General features: G+C 38.4%; 1 protein-coding gene across 1 annotated transcript in view; it reads right to left on the reverse strand.

Annotated features, from left to right (window-relative positions):
* Positions 1-16,844, reverse strand: part of LOC124796278 (structural maintenance of chromosomes protein 5) — a 183,611-nt gene extending 166,767 nt beyond the window's left edge. The window contains exon 1 of the mRNA XM_047260396.1: positions 16,697-16,844. Within this exon, the coding sequence (XP_047116352.1) occupies positions 16,697-16,740 (44 nt within the window). The 5' untranslated portion in view covers positions 16,741-16,844. The remainder of the gene's footprint in view (positions 1-16,696) is intronic.
* Positions 16,845-21,634: the final 4,790 nt, after the last annotated feature.

A 21,634-nucleotide genomic window follows, 5' to 3' on the forward strand; every position in this document is an offset into this window, starting at 1 on the left:
TGCATCAAATAACTAACAGTTCTTGGCAGAGTTAATGTAAAAGTGTGTTAAGGCAGTCACTGAAAAATATAAACTAATAACTGAATAATCCTCTTCTGAAGAACACATTTAGTAACATATGGCCATAGGCTTCCACAGCCAGAGCAAATTTGGTGAATAGCTTTGAAGTGTATTGCTTCAAAAAGAAATAGATATTTACTGCCTCACTTTAGTTTTCATGTAGCAACTAATGCTCCAAGACATTAAACATAGGTGAGAAAATTTGTTCAACAACTTCAGAGAGGACGCAAACCAGTACACTCAAAGACTGAAGAAAGTTTAACACCAAGGCTGCTGTTTATTTGCTGAATGACTAGTTTCAGGCTTTGCCCCTTTTCACAAGGGGTGTATTTTATTTCAGATATGTCTCGTGCGGACAGTTCTGTTAATGTCTTCACACTTAAATGTATCTCATATCTTCATTATCCAGCATGGAGTGATCCAGGTGACAACAACATTTTATATACAATGGAGAATTCGGTCGTACTGGATTACACTGGGTGTCATGCTGGCTTACTCAAGATAAATGTTTTTGTAATTTTGACAGCCGTTTGGTGTTAAAAATATCTTTTTTTCAGTATCTGAGAGTTGGAAATGCTTACTGATGGATAAACAATACAGGGAAAATTTAGTGGAACGGAAATCTCTCAAACATATCTTTCTAAGATATGGAAAATCACACTGATTCTGACAAGTAAAAGTTTGTATAGAGTTGGAGATATAACTAACCAGGCACTAAAAAGGTGAAGCCCTATAATATGTAATGTTCTTAATCACATGTATAATACATCAATAGTTCAAGATATTTTTCCCTAGCAAGATTCAAATACGCAACTGCTACTCCCCTTTACAGGAAACATGATTTCACATATGTCACTAACTACTGGCCAATCTCACTCCTAAATCATTTTTCAAAGTTATGAGAATGTAATGTTTTAGTGGAGAGTCAAGGAAGTGTATGAGTCAAGTGACAGAGAATCCCTGTTATCAGTCATAGATGAACTAGGTTTGGATAGAAAGAAACTAAAATAATAAGGGCTGATAGTACAAGTATGTTCTCGAAAGTTAAATTCGCGGTTGAAGTATCATATCCATTTGAAGCAAAAATACAACTAAGCCAACAGGATGAGCTTTCCTTCTTGTTGAATTTTGCACAACAGAAAGTAATCACAGAATGCAACAAAAATATAAAGAATGGAATAAGACTGGGTTGCAAAAAAAAAAAAATACAAAAATGCCTTTGCAGATGATCTGTCTGTCTGCCGAAACAATGGAGGAAGCAAAGGAACAAACACTTGAACCAGCAAAATAAGCAGCTAAAATAGATCTTAACATTTCCTTTGGAAAAACTAAAATCATGGCAAACAACAAGCACCCAAATAAATACCTAAAAGTCCGAGAACAGAAAATGAAAACAGTGAAACATTTTAAGTATCTGGGCAAATGGATTAGTTGGAACACATCAGAAAGTAAGGCAATAGAATCCAAGAAAAACAAAATTGAAGTGCCCTTCCAATTGAAACACCAGACAAATAACAAGAAATCCCTTTCATCGGAGCCCAAAATTAAGCAGTACAAAACAGTGACCACACCAGAAACATTGTATGCAGCAGAAACCCTAACCATGAATCACATAAGGCAGATAGAACAATTTGAACTAAAAGAAAGGAAAATAGTAGGGAAAAATTTCAGGATAATTTTGACAGCCGCTTGGTGTTAAGAATATCTTTTCTTCAGTAGACCTTCTAACACTTTAGACGATAGAATCGACGTGGAGCTGATTTGACAACTTCACACCTCTCTCACAACAGTTGACTTACTTGGCACGCACAGCCGATCTTCCTCTCTGGATAGTCGGCCACATCGATCTCCAAAAACTACTATTCCGAAGAATAAAGCTGGTTAAGGGAATTTACCAGACACTCACTCACACACTCACTCACACACTCTCACTCACACACTCTCACTCACACACTCTCACTCACACACTCTCACTCACACACTCTCACTCTCTCTCTCTCTCTACTCATGAAATAATGCTCTAACACTTTTTGACGATAGAACGTGTGGAGTAAATATACAAACTTTGTTTTCACCAATTAACGACGTATTGGATAATGCAGAATAACATTCTTGCATTTCACATGTAAATATCTCCATCTTCTCATATTTCACTCATATTTTGAGCTTTCAAACACACTAAATTAACATTCATAAGCGAGTTGGTTTAAGAACCACTCGTAATTTATTAACATGTCAAGTCCAACACATGAATTACTTGAAAGTCTAATTTCTTTTTTTCATTTGTCATTAACAATCATCACAGTCATTAAAGCACACAATAATACATAAACACTCCTTGTTCTTCTTTACACATACATTGAAACTCTATGGATCGTACAGCAGGTACTTGTAGGGCACCATTCAGCCGCCAAGTCCACAATTTGCTCGTGACTGTTTTTAGACCTCCACACACAAACCTGCAATGCGCAGTAGGTCGGATTTGCCTCTCTCGTACTTCTATTTAAAATATTGTATTTTTGCGATGGAGGAAGGCCAAATGGTTCTATAATTGATGCCAAAATTCTCAAAGCACTACATATCCCCCCCCCCCCCCAGATCGAACATGAGATATTTTATATACAATTATTATGCACATTTATATCACATATAATAACAATTCATATTTCAACAGTATACCTTGTTCATTTCATAAGCGTGAATACCCCTTTTCTTATTATTTAGCTATTCCTCCTCCTTTTTTTTTTTTTTTTTTTTTTTTTTTTTTTTTTTTTTTTTTTTTTTAGGGAACATTTCAATCAATGCTGGAGTTCGATTTCTTATATCTAGGAATTGTGAGGACTAAACCTTTACTTTTTAATTTTCAGCTCCAGGTGTTCGTGACACTTGAATACTTTACTTTATTCTTAATTCTAATCCCTAGTATTATTTTTTCCTTAGTATGTACTAGTATTATCATTTGCAGTAGTTTGTAGTCTGGAGGAGCTCTGGGCAACTGAAAGTGTTCTTTTCGTGACTTGTAAATACACATAAAACATTATAAAGCTAGTGATATATAGAATTCAAACTTACCAGAATAATCCCTATTAAACGTGTGGCTTCTGTCACGATACTGTCCTTTTCCCCTAGGATCAGTACCTATACCTTACATGTGGGTTGACCCTATGAGTGCACTTTCTCCTTCCAATCTGGTATGTACACCACTTAATACAACATCCCTAATCATCAGGCCACAGGTCTTCCTATATCTATGTAGGTATGCCTGCCCTATATCCTCAGCAAATGGCGGGCATGGCCGCCCTTATCCTTTATGAGTAGGCCTCATGGTCCATTGCCCTAGTATACATCTATATGTACACTATAATTAATATTTCCTGGTAAAATAAAAATTATTCTACACTTCACTCTAACTTCTTGGTACCACATTTAATACCCGAGAGTCCTCCTCTACTTTTCAACTTCTATAATCTTAGTAGATACTATGTCTACACATATTATTCAACTCATGGTAGATACTATGTCTACCTATTTTGTTCAAGCCCCACTACCCTACTATTCATCAACTGATCCAAGTATTCGCTACAGTGACTTTTCTTAAATAAGCATCAAAATTTACTCCAATCTAGCTTGCATTCTCCTTCATTACTCATACTTCCTACTTATGTATACTCGTTGTAAGATCATAGTTTCTCTATACTGGTAAGGACTTCTGCGATAGAAGTATATGAATATGGAAAGAGGGAAAAATGGGTTAAGTTCTCAAAAGAAAAGTAAGAAAGGAAAAATAGAAATGGTTGCTAAGATTGAAGAAGAGAAAGAAGACAGCCCCAAAGATAGGAAACCTTTCCCACCCCCCTACCCTAGGATCTCTACCCCCCTGGTAGTTGAGTGAGAAGCCAGAGGGGGTGTGGTGTTAAATCATCTCCTACAGAACGGACATTCCCACCTTCACCCTTGGGGTTCCCAAAGGGAATCTTAGCAACCCTATGGAAACGGCAAATGGTGAAGAACCAGTCACAACTGTTTGCGACGGTTTTTTGAAAGGTGTGTTCTGTGTTAGCCATGATTTATCTGTTGGTGTAGATCATGCTCTTATTTACACTACCCACCCCTTTCAAAATCAATACAAACCCTCCTGTCTACATCACGTCTCATAAAAGGTATCAAATACTCTATACACAATATAAAATCCCTACACTACAGTATAAAGGTTGTTCAATTAGTTACATGATACTACCTTTTTCCACAAATATAGTATTCTATTCTCCTCATTTCTTCTAGGGATCACCCGGTTTTCTCAGTACTAAAATTATAGGATAGTTTAAGAATTCAAGAACAGATTACAAAATAGTTTAAGATTTGAAGGGAATTCGGTACATGAAACACTTTTGGAAGAACAGAAAACAACTCGAGGTCCGGCGGTCGTCACTCCGCCTGTTAACACAAAACGTTAATGTCCCTAGGAGATACATGAGTCCGCCTGGGTCCCATGGATCTGATATTAACTTCACTTGAGCAAGTGAGGACCTGTACTTATTAAATTTTGTTTGAAAGTCTCCTCATTGCAAAACAATCACCACTGCCCTAGGTAACACAACATTAGGTGACAATACATTTTTTTCTACTTTGTTTTGGATAAGCTTGAATTCTTTCCACATGGCATCTATAACCTTGCTAGTATCATTAAGTTTGGAAGAAGCAATAGTTGAAACGTTTCTCAGTAACAAAATGGTTCAAATGGCTCTGAGCACTATGGGACTCAACATCTGAGGTCATCAGTCCCTAGAACTTAGAACTACTTAAACCTAACTAACCTAGGGACATCACACACATCCATGCCTGAGGCAGGATTCGAACCTGCAACCGTAGCGGTCGCGCGGTTCCAGACTGAAGCGCCTAGAACCGCTCGGCCACACCGGCCGGCTCTCAGTAACATTTCGATCTATAATTCCTTCAAATTGTTCCTCCAGACTACTTATATTTACTATATCAGAGTTAGCTATTCTCTCTATGAAACTTCTTTCTACACTTCCTACTCATGTATTAACACCCGTAATTTGCGATTGGATTATTGGTATTAATTTATCCTGCTTTTCAACAGTTCCTTTCAAAGTATGCAATCTCTGCTTTACAGCATCAAATGTAACATTACATACATTTTGAAATGATCCTAACTTCTCACTAAGTTCAGATTCTACAGTATTACATTTACCTTCAATACCAAATTCTAACTTCTTTGTCAAATCCTGAAGTTGATCATTTTGTCTCTGATTAAAGTCAGTGAAAAGTTGATTTACGTGACTTCTAAAGGACTAGTTAGTTCACCTTTCAAATCCGTCTTCAGATCTTCCACTTTAGCAGTTAAAGCATCGAATTCAGTCTTCAAATTTCCCATTACTTCACATAAATTACTAAAGTCTTTACTTTGTGAATCTACCTTAGCACTTAACAAGCCTAAAGTTTCATCATGAACATGGAATTTATGATTTAATTGAGTAGTCACTGAATCTAACTTAAGACTTTGAGCATTTAAAGCTGCATTTACTTCCTTTCTTAAAGCCGCTGAATCTGCACTTTGGGCTTTGAATAAATTTACTAATTCAGACCAGTCTGGCACATCTTTACTCACTTTCATAGACATGGCCGGTTCTGAAGTTTCCCCAATTCTCTGTGTATTATCCACATTCTTATTAGTCTTAGATCTAGTAGTCATTTAATGCATAAACTCTAAGTATGACAACTAAACCAATAAAAGTCACTCTACTGTTTGTATCCTTTCTTGCTAAGGTACGAAAGTTCTATTTTGCGCTCACCCGGCGTAGAATTCTCGCAATGTAGGTGAGTGGGTGTGACGGCAAGTCAGCACCGGTGAACAGCAAGCCGGCGGCATCAGACGTTGGTGTCGACGTTGGCGTTGGTAGGCAGCTGTGGAAGCAGATCAGCACCAGTGAACCGCAACTAGCGCCGGTGGCGTTGGATGTTGTTTTCGCGTTCGCGTCGCCACGATGTGTGTGAGAGTTGTATACTCCCCCCACTTGATCTTCTTGAATTATTCTCGTCGTATGTCTTCTTAGTCTAATACGTCCAGGTCTTCTTTCCGTTCTTTTAATGTTATTACTTCCTTACGTCTTCCCTTTTGTTGCACCCACAAAATTTTCCACTTGAATTTTGGACTTAATCCAATTACATGAAAGAGTTCTCTTGTCTTGTTATATCTGGTTGTTATGACAACACATCATATCTTCTTCGATTTCTTTTCAAATTCCCCATTTTTTCCAGTCCTTTTCACTGGTCCCCACGCTCTAATGCTTTAGACGATTGAATCGATGTGGAGCAGATCTGCCAACTTCACACCTCTCTAACATCCGTTGAATTACTTGGTACGCACAGCCGATCTTCCTCTCTGGATAGTCGGCCAGGTCGATCTCCAAAAACTACTACTCCGAAGAATAAAGCTGGTTAAGGGAATTTACTGTCAGTCTCTCTCTCTCTCTCTCTCTCTCTCTCTCTCTCTCTCTCTCTCTCTCTCTCTCTCTCTCTCTCTCTCTCCCCCCCCCCCCCCCCCATGAAATAATGCTCTAACGCTTTCTGACGATAGAACGTGTGTAGTAAATATACAAACTTTATGTTTTCACCAATTAACGATGTATTGGATAATGCAGAATAACATTCTTACATTTCACATGTAAATATCTCCGTCTTCTCATATTCCACTCATATTTTGAGCTATAGAAACACATTAAATTAACGTTTATAATTTATTAACATGTCTTGCTTCTAGAAAGTCCAACACATGAATTACTTGAAAGTCTAATTTCATTTTTTCATTTGTCTTGAACAATCATCATAGTCCCTAAAAGCACAGAATAATACATAAATACTCCTTGTTCTTCTCTACACATACACTAAGACTCTATAGATTGTACAGCAGGTACTTGTAGGCCGCCGTTCAGCCGCCATGACCCCAATTTGCTCGTGACTGTTTTCAGACCTGCATACACCTGCAAACATGCAATACGCAGTACGTCGGATTCATCTCTCTCACACTTCTATTGAAAATATTGCGTGTTTGAGATGGAGGAAGGCTAGGTGGTTCTAGAATTTATGCAGAAATTCTCAAAGCACTACAACCTCTCAGAGAAAATGTGAAAAAAAAAGACTAAATTTTTACGGATATCTTCTCAGAATGAACTCTAATAGATTAACTAAACAAATTTTGGATATCATCCATAACCGCATAATGAAATTTAATTGGTTTGTGAAAACTGAAAGAAACCTAAGAGAACTAAAAATTAAAGAGAAGTCATTACTCGACAGAACTGCTCAGATAAGAAATAAAGGCAAAAAATAAGGTTCCACAACAAATTTAAAATAAAGTCAAAATTTATTATCTTGAAAGAGGACAGGAAATCAGTGAGAATGAACAAATACTGACCACAAAAGACGGAACACCACACAAAGAAATGACTGATTCATCATACTCCATACAGGCTGAAATGAAAGAATGAGAGGGGAGTCATCCACCTTCGCAATAATGTCAAAACCATGTTTTGGATTTTAAAATATCAACTCTGCTGAGGCAGCTATGTATACTTAAGCCTTAATCTGCCTAACAGAATGAGCCCTCTTACACAGTGTGTTGGCTTCATCCTGTACTAACATGATGATGATGTGGCACCATTCATGTGCAAACTGAAAGAGAACAGAACACCAATAATACTTCTTTTGTAGAGCTGCTACCCAGCCATTAGACAAGAAACTATAAGTGTTCAGGAAAAGTAGTATGGAAGCTGCCATAGAGCATTGTGTTAATAGTTGCAGGTCAGTCACCGACAGTGCAGTGGCATGTGAATCACAATAACGAGACACACCAATGCATTGCAAAGTGAGTACGGCCAAGCTCAGCAGTAAATGGCACCGCACAGCGGTAATCAGGTGCCACACGGGGCAGTGTGACCACACCAGGATAGTCTCTTGTTGTGGCAATGTGACTAGGCCCCAGCGTTTAGTGAAATAAATGGGCACTAGAGGCATATGAATAAGTCTGGATTTTAAGGCAGGGATCACTTATCATTGGAAACCAGCAGCAGCAGCAGCACCACAGCACCACACCACCACCACCACCACCACCACCACCACCACAATATCAGAGCTATGCCATAGAGTGAGACGAATGGCCACTGCCAATAGCAGCCCATGAGTTCAGGACCACACTGCACCTGCCACCAGCACTGAGTCCTTCACGAAACTAGGTACCACAGCTACATTGACCTACCAAAGGAGAATGCTGCCTCCAACACCAAGCTGCTAGTGGGACTTGGTACCATGGTGCCATCCATTTCCAAGGACAACAGGTTGAAACCCATACACAGCAGATTCCACATGCAGCCATCACTGCCTCACACGGAGTGAAGAGGCCATTTTCCAAGGGGAATGCAAGTTGCAGCACAATGCATAGAGCCACTGATGCCAATGGCTGTAGCATCCGAAGACCAACAGCCAGCTAGGGGGTGTTCCCCAGCAATGCAGATCACTGGCTCAGCAGCTAAAGGCGGAAGTCGCCATCCGTTCATCGACACCAGCCAGAGGCAATGAGGAGAAGTGTGCCTGCCTCACGTCATGTACTGAAGTCAATAAAAGTTTTTTGTAACTGTTGACAATGTTGGTTCTGGCTGTCACCATCACTAGCTTGCCACCCCCCCCCCCCCAAAATGCTACACTTTTGTATAGCTACTCAATACAAGAATAGAAAAAGCTTTAAAAATATGTGAGAGCACAAAAACAATTTTTCTGTTGATGCTGAGCATTCCTTTTTTGCTACTAGCCAGGTTTGGGAGGAACTACAAAACGTATAATGAGGAGAGCTGGTCTTCAACTAGTGGATGATGCACAAATAACAACTGCATCTGGTGTTTACGATTTCTGCAAAGCTAATATTGACAATTTCCCCCCCCCCCCCCCCTCCCCTGTGCAAGAACCTGAAGAAGAGCTTTTCGAAAACCCATACAATACCTGGTACCAGGAATTTTCCCCATTGCAAACCACTTTCTGTGATTCTTTAGACATTAGAACAATAGCATCTTCTGAAAAGTCTTCCTTTATTTGCATCACAATGGACGTGCACTCATCCTCAACAAAATTCTTTTGTAGCATTTGGTACTTTGCCTTCGTCAGAAATGTCTGTGATGAAGAAGGAGATGTTGAACTACTATTTCTCCACCCACCGGGACCAGCAGTGTCATTCTTTTGGACTGAGAAGGAATGCTTGTTTTGTGCCTTTGGAAAACATTTTAGGTGCTGTTGGCGTACCTAAATCAACATCATTAGGCAGAATGTATTACTTTAATGAAAAAGGTATGAAGTTAACAAAATATAATTTGTCACAGTGGATTAAAAACAGAGATGCTCTTAAGAAGTTTTCTTGATAATTTCAGGGATCACCAGTGCTGAACATGTACATTTTAAATAAACATTAGTGTGGCTGGAATAATTGTTGTTTAAAGATGCTAATTTGACACCGTAAATAATGTTAACCCATGTAATGAAAATGTTTCAATTAAATTCATAACTTTTGGTTCTTTATTTTCATGAGGCAGCGTTACTATAGGTTGTCAGTTTACATAATCTGATATGAATGATCTTCTGAACAATGATGTGATATACGTTAAACGAATATCCAGTATCTATCAAAACTCAGGGTGCTGCTTCTTTTTCTTTTTTATAAATAGTATCACAGAGTTTCAATAAAAATAAATCTTGTATCAGCTGTCGGAAAGTGGTTCACATATTTAAAAACCATTATTTGAACCACAACAGCTTACGCTGATTTTCTACATTCCCATAAGTCAAGAATAGTTACTATCCTTTTTTCCAATAAAAATACATCCATTCAGTGACATCTGGGGAAATATGACAGTGATGTGTTGAAACTAAGATACTTTCTGTTATTATTATAATTGTTATTATTTCTGTCTGAAGTAATGCAATCGAAATGCCAAACTTCAGTTGCGGCATTTACGTTTATAAAAAATTTCCATTTTCCCCTCTTACTAAATGAAGCTTGTTGAGAAGTTTTTCATTGACTATTGTCACACAGAGAGTAACAAGTAGAAAACGTTTCATGAAAATTTGAAGCCGTGGGTGTCAGATATGGATGATCTTACGTATAATTATTTTTTTCCCACCAGAACACAGAGTATTGTGATTTCAGATTTATTTGTGTATCTATTCATAGAAAACCCATTAATAATTTTATTTTATTACAATTTGTACTGTCTTGGGAATTATTTAAGACTAATCATTAAGTTCCCACCACGTTGGAGAAATGTGATATGCGCAATTTTCAATGTGTGTGTACTTTTTCTGGAAATTGGAAAGTGACACCTATTAATTTTTTTTGTATTCTTCTTTGTAACCTTACAGCTTAAATAATTACATGCCCATTAAGTATGTGCTTCTCTTAACTTATAAAAAAAAAAATTCCAAATCAAAAGCTTCATAAGCACCTGAGTTACAGGCATTTATGCAGATAAGTACCATCTTGCATTGACATTCTTGCAGGGCCCAGTTTCAGAATATCACTACATTTAAAATTCGATATAAAAAAAAAGTTTTAGTCAGAGAGCAAAAAGAGTTTGCCCAAGTTCTTATGTTATAAGTATATGCAAATTTGTGAAGTTTCAAGAAAATCTGACTTGATGTGTGACAACCTGCATGATTTGATGTGGAATGACCCCATACAAAATCACTAGGAATCATGAACTTCACTGAAATTTCTCCAGTGCTCCCATTACCGTATTTACTCGAATCCAAGCCACACTCAATTATAAGCCACACCTGAAAAATGAGACTCGAAATCAAGGAAAAAAATTTTTCCCGAATCTAAGCCGCACCTGAAATTTGAGACTCAAAATTCCAGGGAGAGAAAAGTTTTAGGCTGCACCTCCAAATCAAAACAAAGTTGGTCCATTGTAATATGAGACACAATTTAGGTCGAATGAATGACGATACAGCTACAGTAGTTTGGTTCGAGTCGTAAGTTTAGCAGTCAAGCTTTACCAGGTACCCGTTGCCATGCGTCAGGCGCTCCGTCCGTATTTATACGGGTACCCTTCCTTTTTCATGTGCTTCGTCTAGAGATGGGCAAAACTGTTCTTTTCAGAGATCGGATACGAACTGTTCACTCCCTGAAATGAACTAGGTCTTTTTCATGACTCACCACTCATTCACAATAGAAAATAAATGGAAGGCACATTGCCCTTTAAACTTGGTTTATTCCAGTACTATACCTGTATTTTGATCTTATTTGATCCTATTTTGAAGTAACACAGATAATGAGTAAGAATTTTGTATAGTTTATTGAAATTTCCACGATATGACAAAGTTTTTGATTATCGATTTATTTTGCACTATCGTGGTTTTTTGGGTGATCAGAAAATTTTGTAACTTGAGATTTACATTGAGGTGTCACCGCCAGACACCACACTTGCTAGGTGGTAGCCTTTAAACCGGCCGCAGTCCGGTAGTATACGTCAGACCCGCGTGTCGCCACTATCAGTGATTGCAGACCGACCGCCGCCACACGGCAGGTCTAGGGAGACTTCCTAGCACTCGGCCCCAGTTGTACAGCCGACTTTGCTAGAGATGGTTCACTGACAAATTACGCTCTCATCTGCCGAGACGATAGTTAGCGTAGCCTTCAGCTACATCATTTGCTACGACCTAGCAAGGCGTCATTATCATTTGCTATTTATCTTGTGATGCATGTACCGTCAGACCAATGTTCACCAATTATGGATTAAAGTTAAGTATTCCAGAAGCTACATACCTTTTATACTAGTCTCACCTCCTTTAACTGTTCCAGACCTCACGCCAGCCGGCGTGAGCTTAAACGCGTGCCTTTCGGCTACCCGTCACAGTGGATTGGCGCTCTTGCCAGTCCACAAAATACATTAACAATGTATTTGGCTATAATGTATTAAAATTTCATTAACCTTGTACAAATACATCCCAAGCCATATATTTTTAAAATGAACATTTCCTTCCGAAGACGCCCAAAATCGCAAAATCCGTACTAAAATAAGAAAAAAAATATAAATTTGACTGTAAGACCAAAGTTCTGCATATAGCCTTATGCAGAATAAAACAAGGAAAATATTGGTGTATCACATTTTGCGATATGTTTATTGGTTCGCTCGTAATTAAAGTGTAAATTCGAGTGTCCATAATAAAAAATCCTATAGTAAGAGGAGTCGTCAGGAACCTCATCTGATCAGTTTAAACAAATAAAAATAAAATAGAAACAAATGATGTATACATAACATAATTATGTAATATACATATCGGTATTAGTACGAAGAACAATATCCAGAATAGACGATCTCCGATGCAGAGGCGCTGAGTCAACCTGGTCGAGCGGCGAGCTGTATTACTGCGTGAGCTAAGACCGCAGAGACCAGAGTGACACCTGAGTTGCTTTGCTCAACGCTCCGGCTAGAGTCGAGAACGGTGGGGTGAGCGTTGAGCGGGCGAGTTGCGAGGGTGGGGGGAGCGGTGAACGGCCACCACTCACCCGCTCGGAGACAAATCGTCCGTTCTCTTGCGAGCAGGTTGTTGCAAGTAGTTCTTATGTTCTCCGCTAGGAGGCTCTCTGTCCTGTTGCTCGCATCAACTGCCCAGAGGGCAGGACGTGCGACTGAAACGGTCGCCGACGGAGTGCGATGCTAAGTTACGCTGCGCCAGACACTGCACGCGGCAGAGGAAGCACAGAGATGGCACGGCATATGTGAAACACAAAATCCAATGGGGCAATGCACAATGCAGGCAGCCAAGGTAGAAGCAGGGCAGAGGCTGGCGCTGGCTGTGTTGTGTGGCGTGTAGTGTGCTCTGACCAGCAGAGGCCCCGCTGACCTGCTCTGACTCTCTCTCTCTCTCTCTCTCTCTCTCTCTCTCTCTCTCTCTCTCTCTCTCTGCTGTCGGAAACGTTTGGAGCTACCGTTCTGTTTTTCTGAATCACTGATTGTTCACTCCTTTGAAAGATTCAACTCTATAAAACAGTTCAGGAGCGGATCCCCCATCTCTAGCTTCGTCTGGTTTGAATCGATTGCTTATTTTTCTTTGATCTGATAAGTGCCGTTCTCTTTGATATAGGTGTTTATGTCACTCTAAGCTGAAAATGCATTATTGTACTGTGTCATGCATTCACATTCTGATAATGTGTGTTTACGACCTGTCACCACTCGCGGCATGGCTTGCTTTTGTGCGCGCTACCACCGCTTACGAAAAAAAAGAAAAAAAAAAGGGAGAAATTGTCTCATTAGTGAAACAATGGCAAGAGACTGCTATTTGTTATTACTTACACTACTGGATTCTTTGATAATGATCAACAAGTACCAAATAATAGACTGCGTATGATAGAAGATGTTCTGAACGAGAGTTTAGCTAAAATTTTTCGCCGTTTGAAAATCTTTGCAGACGCCTCTTTTGTACATTACATTCTGCACAGAAATTAGAGTCATCTTGATTTAAAAATCTAGTCAATTGCCGTGCTTCATTTCTGACTGTATCACTATTATGCATAAGAATAATACGAATACAAACATGACATGATATTTATATTCTTCCACGTTTGTTGTTGTCTCGCACTAGTTTCCTAGTTTATTAGGCAGACAGGATTTACATGAGATAGCAGCAAACACGAAAGAATACATGGCAAAATGTTTATATTCGTATTATTCTTATGGTGAAGAGAATACTGCATGTGATTCACAATTCATTAAAGTCCTATTAGCAACCATCTCTTCTCACAGGTAGGAAAAAATTCAAAACGTAGAGTTGGCCATATTGAAAAACATCCCAATCAGTCTTGCCAGTCGGATTTTCATAGTACATTTGAAATGCTGCTACATTTGAAGATGAACAATACGGAATTTGTATTTACTTCGTTGGATAATGTATGAAAATGCAGTGGTCGAAACTCGGGGCGGATAAAAAAGCTGGTCTTCCACCTTTTTTTTTAATTTATTTACTGACTCAGAGGTTTTGGCACTAGTATTTATCTTTGTGCCTGCAAAGCATGCCTGTGTAGTGCTGCATATATTCGTCGGCAGAAGTTAGTTGTGGCGGCACCTACCAACATTTTTCAGAACTTCCGCTTACTTTGCACTCGATTCTAAGCCGCAGGCATTTTTTTGGATTACAAAAACCGGAAAAAAAGTGCGGTTTAGATTCGAGTAAATACGGTACTTTGGCATTATTAGTGTTTCAGACTGAGTGACAAATAGTTGAGAATGAGTGGACACCTCCCTCGGGATGAATTACCCTTCTTGAGGACTACACTAATATGAATCTTAGTCTGGGCTCTGCTTTTTTCATAATTAATTCATAAATGAGTCAGGCCTCAGTGCCTGGAGACAACAGTGGCTTACATGTCTAAGTTTTGCTCATGTGAATTTGTGATAGTTTTCTACATCTGATGAAAGACTCAGTCTGAAAGCTGGATACTTCTAGCATTCATTTACATTGCACCTGTGTGCGAACCAATGCCTGCTCTATGTGGTGAGTACCAATGTATCCCTCCCATACTGTCGTTTCGCATAATTAACTTTTTTCTGTAATTGTTCCTCCTTAACTGAATTGCTCCAGATGGATATGTCTACAGTAGAGACAGCTCACAGCACTGTTGCCAGCTTTGAACTGCGAAGGGCTAATGGCTGCAGGCAGAAACAGTAGCTACCTACAGAACTGACAACACTGAGGCATTGCCATAGAGGCAATTACAAAAGTGCATTATGTTACTGGTTTAGGCAGGTGAACAACTGCAACTGTCAGGTAGAAACTTATGCTGACTCAATTATAGTTCTTAGGCTATGGGCTATGCCACAGACCAGCATGTCACCACAACTTATATTCTAAAAATAATATGCATACAAAGAAAAATTCAGTTTTCATCACCACAGCCTAAATTCTAACAAATAATCTGGACAAAAGGAAAAATTATCAATTTTCTGCCCATGTATGACATCACACATTACATCACCATTAAATTTTCAATGTGAAGCCAACATCCAGTATCAGTAGATTTATTTGATTCATGTGTTCTGCCTATTCTATTTTGGTCTGAATTCCAAATTAAACTTTAGATCCCTGTATGGCAGTTTGGGGAAAATACTGAAACTGGTAATATCACCCACCTGCTTAGGCCAATTGTCATCAAAATGGAGGAAATAACTTGTCAAATGCCAATACGAGTATAATATGCATCAATAACAGTTAATCTCATAACATCTTCATTGGCTTCACCACTGAGAATCAAAATCTGTTACATTGCAACTTATCCAAGATCTTTGATATCCTCAACTAGGGACGATCTCCTTAACTCACCTTTCAATTGGATGATGCTCCTAGAACTAGGCCTACCCACAAAAATTTTGTACTAACACCCAAATGCCACCACAATAGTGCTTCTGGTGGAAAGGACGGAAATTACATAGATGTTATAGTGAAAGACAACACACATACTAAAGTCATCCAGAACTTTATATCACGGTAGATTATGCATGTCATTACAAAAGAGCCAAGCTAACATTAACTTCTGAACCATTCTTTCTGAATAATCCCATACTACTATAGAACTATTGTTTGGTCAGCAAATTTCCTAAAGATTCTCAACTCCCAGACTGAACATCAGTTCTAGACTGTAACAATTGCAAAAATAGTACAAAAGTCGTAGGACCATTCCCCAATTTTGTCTTCAGAGATCTGGGAAAAGCTATCAATAATCACAGGTAACTATGTGCATTCCATCCCTATCAGTAATATCTCAATCTTAGACTAGCAGCAATGCTTCAGAAAATAGCAATAAATAGGTTTGAACGTCTTTACATCCGAGATAAATTGAATCCTTAGAATGTTTATTATCAGCCATTCAATATTTCTTGTTACAACTGGCACTGATACCCACTACACTGAATCTGTATATTACCTTCTTACAACAGGCAGTGAAGCAATTGGTTTACCATTATCACATTTTTCCCAACATTTAATGTAATACACTGACGATGACATAAATTATTTTTGTGGGAATTAACTATCTAGAATTAATTTGGTCATACTGAACTCATAAATGAGATATATAATATAATGTGTATCTATACTAAACGGGCTGTGTTACCTTCCTAGCTTATATTTTCGTAGAAACTTCTACAGTAATGTTAGTGTCCCTTTTTATTGAAGAATATGTAGGGCAGCGTTAATTTCACATGAGGCAGATAAGGTTTACTATACTAACATTGGTTTCACCTAAATAATTTTCAGGTGACACGCAAATGCTACTTTCTGAAGCGTTAGCAAAACTTCAAATCTAAAATCTAACGAAGTTCTACATATGATTACAATACAAAGTTCCTGTGACGAGAAACAGATCTTTCTAGTGGCTTTGTTTATTTTATGATATTCACGATAACTTTGTCACTGCCGTCGTCAGTTTTAGCCATTCTTATTGTGAACGAATATTATTGCACAATAAACACATTAATGATGTTTGTTTTTGTAGAATAAGGCATAATCAACCACGACATATATGTTGAATAAATTACGTTTACGGCGACTGACACACAGTAATATATATAATACTTACATAAAATTTTTCAATGTGATTCTTTCAATAATGCCCTTCATCATTGGTAAATGAATTACTTCAACAGGCGTACACAAACCTTAGGAGGTTCGAAACACCCTCCCATTCAAAACACATAACCTACAACAGAGTAACAACTTTGACAAGACCCGCCAATACGAGAAGCACCTTTGCCGCGCATCCTATTCTGCGATTTGCATTGAAGGTAATTTCATTTTTATTAACTTTGGCATTTCGTAAATAGTACCATATAGGAACTCATATTACATATATGATACATCGTAAATAGTAATCACAAAATGATATGTTTTTTAATATTCCTTTCCTGAACATCTAAGCAGGTCAGATTTAATCTATACTGTCATTGGAGCTGATGTCACAAATTTAAACAGAATTCCCACGAAGGATACAAGGACAGCCACATAGTAGCTAGACGTCTGCTTTCTTTAAGTCTTCCACAAAGACTTGTCTATGTATACCGTGTTTCGGACAAGCGAAAAAAATATGGTTTTCATCTGCATAGAAGACATTGTCACTGTCAAAATGAAGAGAACTGGAGATTCCTATTCGGTGAAGATGGACTGTAAAACACCCATAATTTAAATGCATACGAATTATACTAGTTATTAATTTCCCTGAAAACTTTTTGTCTTGGAACCAAGGTTTATATGGGACAGATTCTTGAATCGATGCATAGGCCCTACCATCTGCACAGGTAGCTTCCTATATTCATGCTAATTAATATTAATTTTCTCCTTGATCCTTGAATTGATTTGATTTGGGAACTCTTGAGTAATATATTCCTGCTGTAACTGGTGACTTCACATCCTGATCTGACTGTTCATTCTAAATGATGCCTGAATGAGCAGCAATCCAAAGGAAAGAAGATTCCTTTGTCGGTGCTTTCCATCATCACGTGAATAATGTCCGCTACGTACACATATTTGCATCACATTTCCATTTTCGATTTTTGATATACTTAATAGCACTTTTCGGATCTGAATTAATTTCAATGTTGCGAAATGCTGCAGTGCCTCAACTATGGCTATTGTTTCCGCTGAGTAGATGGAAACGTGTGATAGAAGGATAAACTATTCGCACTGCCCTAGCCGTGGGCATAAAAAAGCACACCCAGTCGAACCATTGGATCCCTTTTTGACCAAGCTGTAGATATCAAGAGTGCCTTAGAAGAAACTTCAAAAATCCAATCCATAACATTCTTATGCAAACTATAGAAAGATTGCCTTGTCAGGTTATAATAATGAGTCATGGCATTCCTTAAGTGGCAACCAAATGGAAATTTAAATGGAATACCCACATCATTTATAGTGGTATGACATTAAACCACTTGAATGGTATCTGCTGCTAATAACAGGAGAGACCGTGAGCGAGACTGTTTCGAATTTAAACTACTAACAAGATCCATTGATTGTAATTGATGCAGGAGACCACGTAAAGTATGACTTGAGTCTTTTATCAACCATAATAGGAACTTCTTTGTTAAACGACCTCTTCTCACTGAAGGAGTCTTTTCCACTACTTCGACCATCAATGCTTTTAAAGGTGTGGATCGCATTCCTCCCATATGTACCTGTGGCAACGATACTGAAGACAATCAAGTTTAGGTGCAGCTTCTTCTGAACCATTACCAAGAAGAAATCTTCCATACTCTAGTACTTAACTTATTAGTGCCAGCAGAACAGAGAAATGTGTGTCAACTATGGACCTTACAACGTTAATAGATTTTCCAGTTTTATTCATAATACAGTCTACATGGTTAATCCATGTGAAATGCATGTCTAAAATCATGTCCATAAATTTCACAGATGATTTTACTGGAAATTCTCTTTCATTGAACTGAAAGCTATCTTCACTGTATTGAATTCGTTGCTTTCTAGAATATACAACAGAAAATTTGTTTTCAGGTATTGAAAGACCATGTTCATCAAGCCAAAGAATTAATGCTGTGACTGTCTGATCTAATAAATATTCCAGTTTTCGTAGCCCTTTGTCTACAGCATATATGCATATATCATCAGTATATTGCAGAATTTTGATTGATGGAACAAAAATAGTTTATAGATCTGAGGTGTAGATTAAGTAAAGCAAAGGACTTAATACAGCCCCTTGGGATAAAGTTTTATATCTAGTTCTTGACCATGTAGTTCGTTACGGTGCCAAATGAATATTGTATGTTCAAGCAAAAAGATTTGATGCCTGACACAAAGTTAGAAAGTGTCTATGACTTTTACAGTAGAACTACCATTGCACCACTCTACAGCCAGAACGGAATTCAACTGCAGTTATTCATACAAACGCCAAATATTCCAGAAAGCTAGTAATTATTCACCCATCGAATATTCCTGTTATACATTACGAACATGAGCTATTTCAAGAAGCTTCCAGAATTGATAAATACGAAATAACAAATAATATCTTATGATCAGGTTAGAACTGGTGACCCACAGCACACCACCCAGCGATGCTAACCACTACAACACAGTGAAGGCACCACAGCTTCCACAAATAGTTTAAGAAATTGCGTGTTTGAAAAATGTATATAAATGTTGAAACTTCCTGGCGGATTAAAACTCAATACCTGACCACGACTCGAACTCAGGAACTTTGCATTTCATGGGCAAGTGCTCTACAAACTGACCTACCAAAGGACAACTCGTGATGCCTCTTCGCAGCCTAACTTCCGCCAGTACCTCGTCTCTTATTTTTCAAACCAAATAGAAGCTCTCCTGTTGCACTTGCAAAACTATCACTCCTAGAAGAATGGATGGCTCACTCTATAGACTGTGCAAAGGTTCCTAGTTCGAGTCTTGGTCTGGCACACAGTTTTAATCTGGAAAGAAGTTTTATACCAGCACCCACTCCACTGCAAAATGAAAATTTCATACTGGTATGTAATACTTACTTAGATTTAGCAATCTCTACCCATGTTGTTTTGTGTACCGAACTGAGAAAAATAAAATGTAATACCTCAGTTTTAAAACTGTACTTGAAAAACAACTTTAACGAACAAAATTTAATCGTATTGAATGATCTTTATAAGGGGATAAAAGAGACAGAATGGCAACAGTATTTCATATAGTGCTAATTTTGATAAGTTAGTAAGCAATTTTCCAGATGTGTTCAACAAAAATGTTTCACGTACACCTTGTTCTAGGAAAGTAAATTGAAGTGGATAACTCGGGGTATAATAATCTCTGTTGCTGGAAAATACTTCTTCTGTCTAATATGTTAAGAGCTATAAAGTTATGTTTAGGAATCGACATTTAGATCCATATTTTGCAAACCACTGTGAAGTGCGTGGCAGAGGGTACTTTCCAACCTACCAGTTATTAGGATATCTTTCTGTTCCATTCAAATATGAAGTGTGGGTAAAATGATTGCTTAAACGCCTCTGTGCATTCTGTAACTAGCCTAATCTTGTTTTTGTGACCCCTATGGTAGTGTAGCGTATCAACTGTATTCGCTCAAAAAAAATGTCAGAGCGGAATTGAGTTGCAACAGAGCCTGCCACAAGCAGACGAGAGCTATGCACTGCAAATCAAAACACGGCAAAATGGCATTGCAAAGCAGAGCCAGCTGGGTGCAGCAATACTCTAGTGGAAGGATGAAAGCCTTTCCTCACTTGCCGCCACAGAAGTGTTTAATAATCTGCACCGTCATGCTGTCATCATGGACACAGCCAGAGATGTCGCTGCCAGCAGCATTCTAATGGTGCCATGCTCAGCCCCAGTCTTTGCATCATAAGCAAATGCTGGATGTCTGTTGTTTCACATGAGAGGCAACTGAACCCCTCCACCAACCTGTTCCTGATATACTATGGCTGAGGTCTGGAATAAAGAAATTAATTGAACGAATCTGCTGTCATCCTAACATCTTACATTCTCCATGGGCGACAGTCTCAGGATCACTCAGCACCGGCATCAGAACATTGATGTCACATTCTTAGAGCAATGTCTGAACATACAATATATGTTATGGTGGGTCAAAAAAATTATTGTATTTTGATCATGGAGAAGAAGTTTGACAGTCATGCATTTTGAAAGAAGATTTTATTGCAAGTAGAAAATCAGTGTATTTGTCTCGTTTTAGAGGTAACGGAAGTCACTGCTGGTTAATGCCTGTTAGGTACTGCTGGTTAGTTCCTGTTAGGTGTGAAAAGTGTAACCTTAAGGGTCACTCAGCGCCATGTACAAAATCAGTTCCAATATAATGTTATGCATGCAACTGTTGAGGGCGCATGGCTAGACAAAGTTAGGAGTCAAGAAGGCTCACAATGAGATGGAAGAATTAAGTTAATGTATTTTATTTTCTTGTCTTGTGCATGTTAGTTGTCAAAGCTGATGTTATCAAGGATAAAGCTTCGATAAAACTAGAGATTCAAGGTGTGTCAGGACTGGAAGCAGTACACATATTATTAGAAAAGGTAACACAATCAGCAGCCAATAATTCAGAACTGCATGGGTTGGTAGAATCATGATCGTCACAGTGGGGTGTAAATTTGTCAGTCTTAAGTTTAATTGCTCCTTTATTTGGTAAGGTAACTGACGATATGCAGGCCTTTGTTGGAGGCCTTTGAAATTTGGCTCAGATGGAAGGTTGATCTGATAAGGAATTACTGAGTGTTGCAAAATTGAGGCCAACAGGGGAAGCAAAAACTTATGTAGGGTATACAGACGCTCTTAAGGGAGCCACATCATATGAAGAATTTAAAGAAGGGTTAATTCAGAGATATACGAAACAAAATAGTGCTAGACACTACAGGGAACAATTAAGGGTAATAATTAAGAAAACAATGTAAACTGCAGAACAGTTTGCATATAGGATAAGGAAAATTAATAGATTTACCTATGAAGTGCGACGGGATGCTGCAGTCAATGAAATTGTTTTGCAAGAAGCTGAGCAGAGCACACTCGATGC

Source organism: Schistocerca piceifrons, chromosome 4 (genome assembly GCF_021461385.2).
Source record: "Schistocerca piceifrons isolate TAMUIC-IGC-003096 chromosome 4, iqSchPice1.1, whole genome shotgun sequence".
NCBI classification, from domain to species: domain Eukaryota; kingdom Metazoa; phylum Arthropoda; class Insecta; order Orthoptera; family Acrididae; genus Schistocerca; species Schistocerca piceifrons.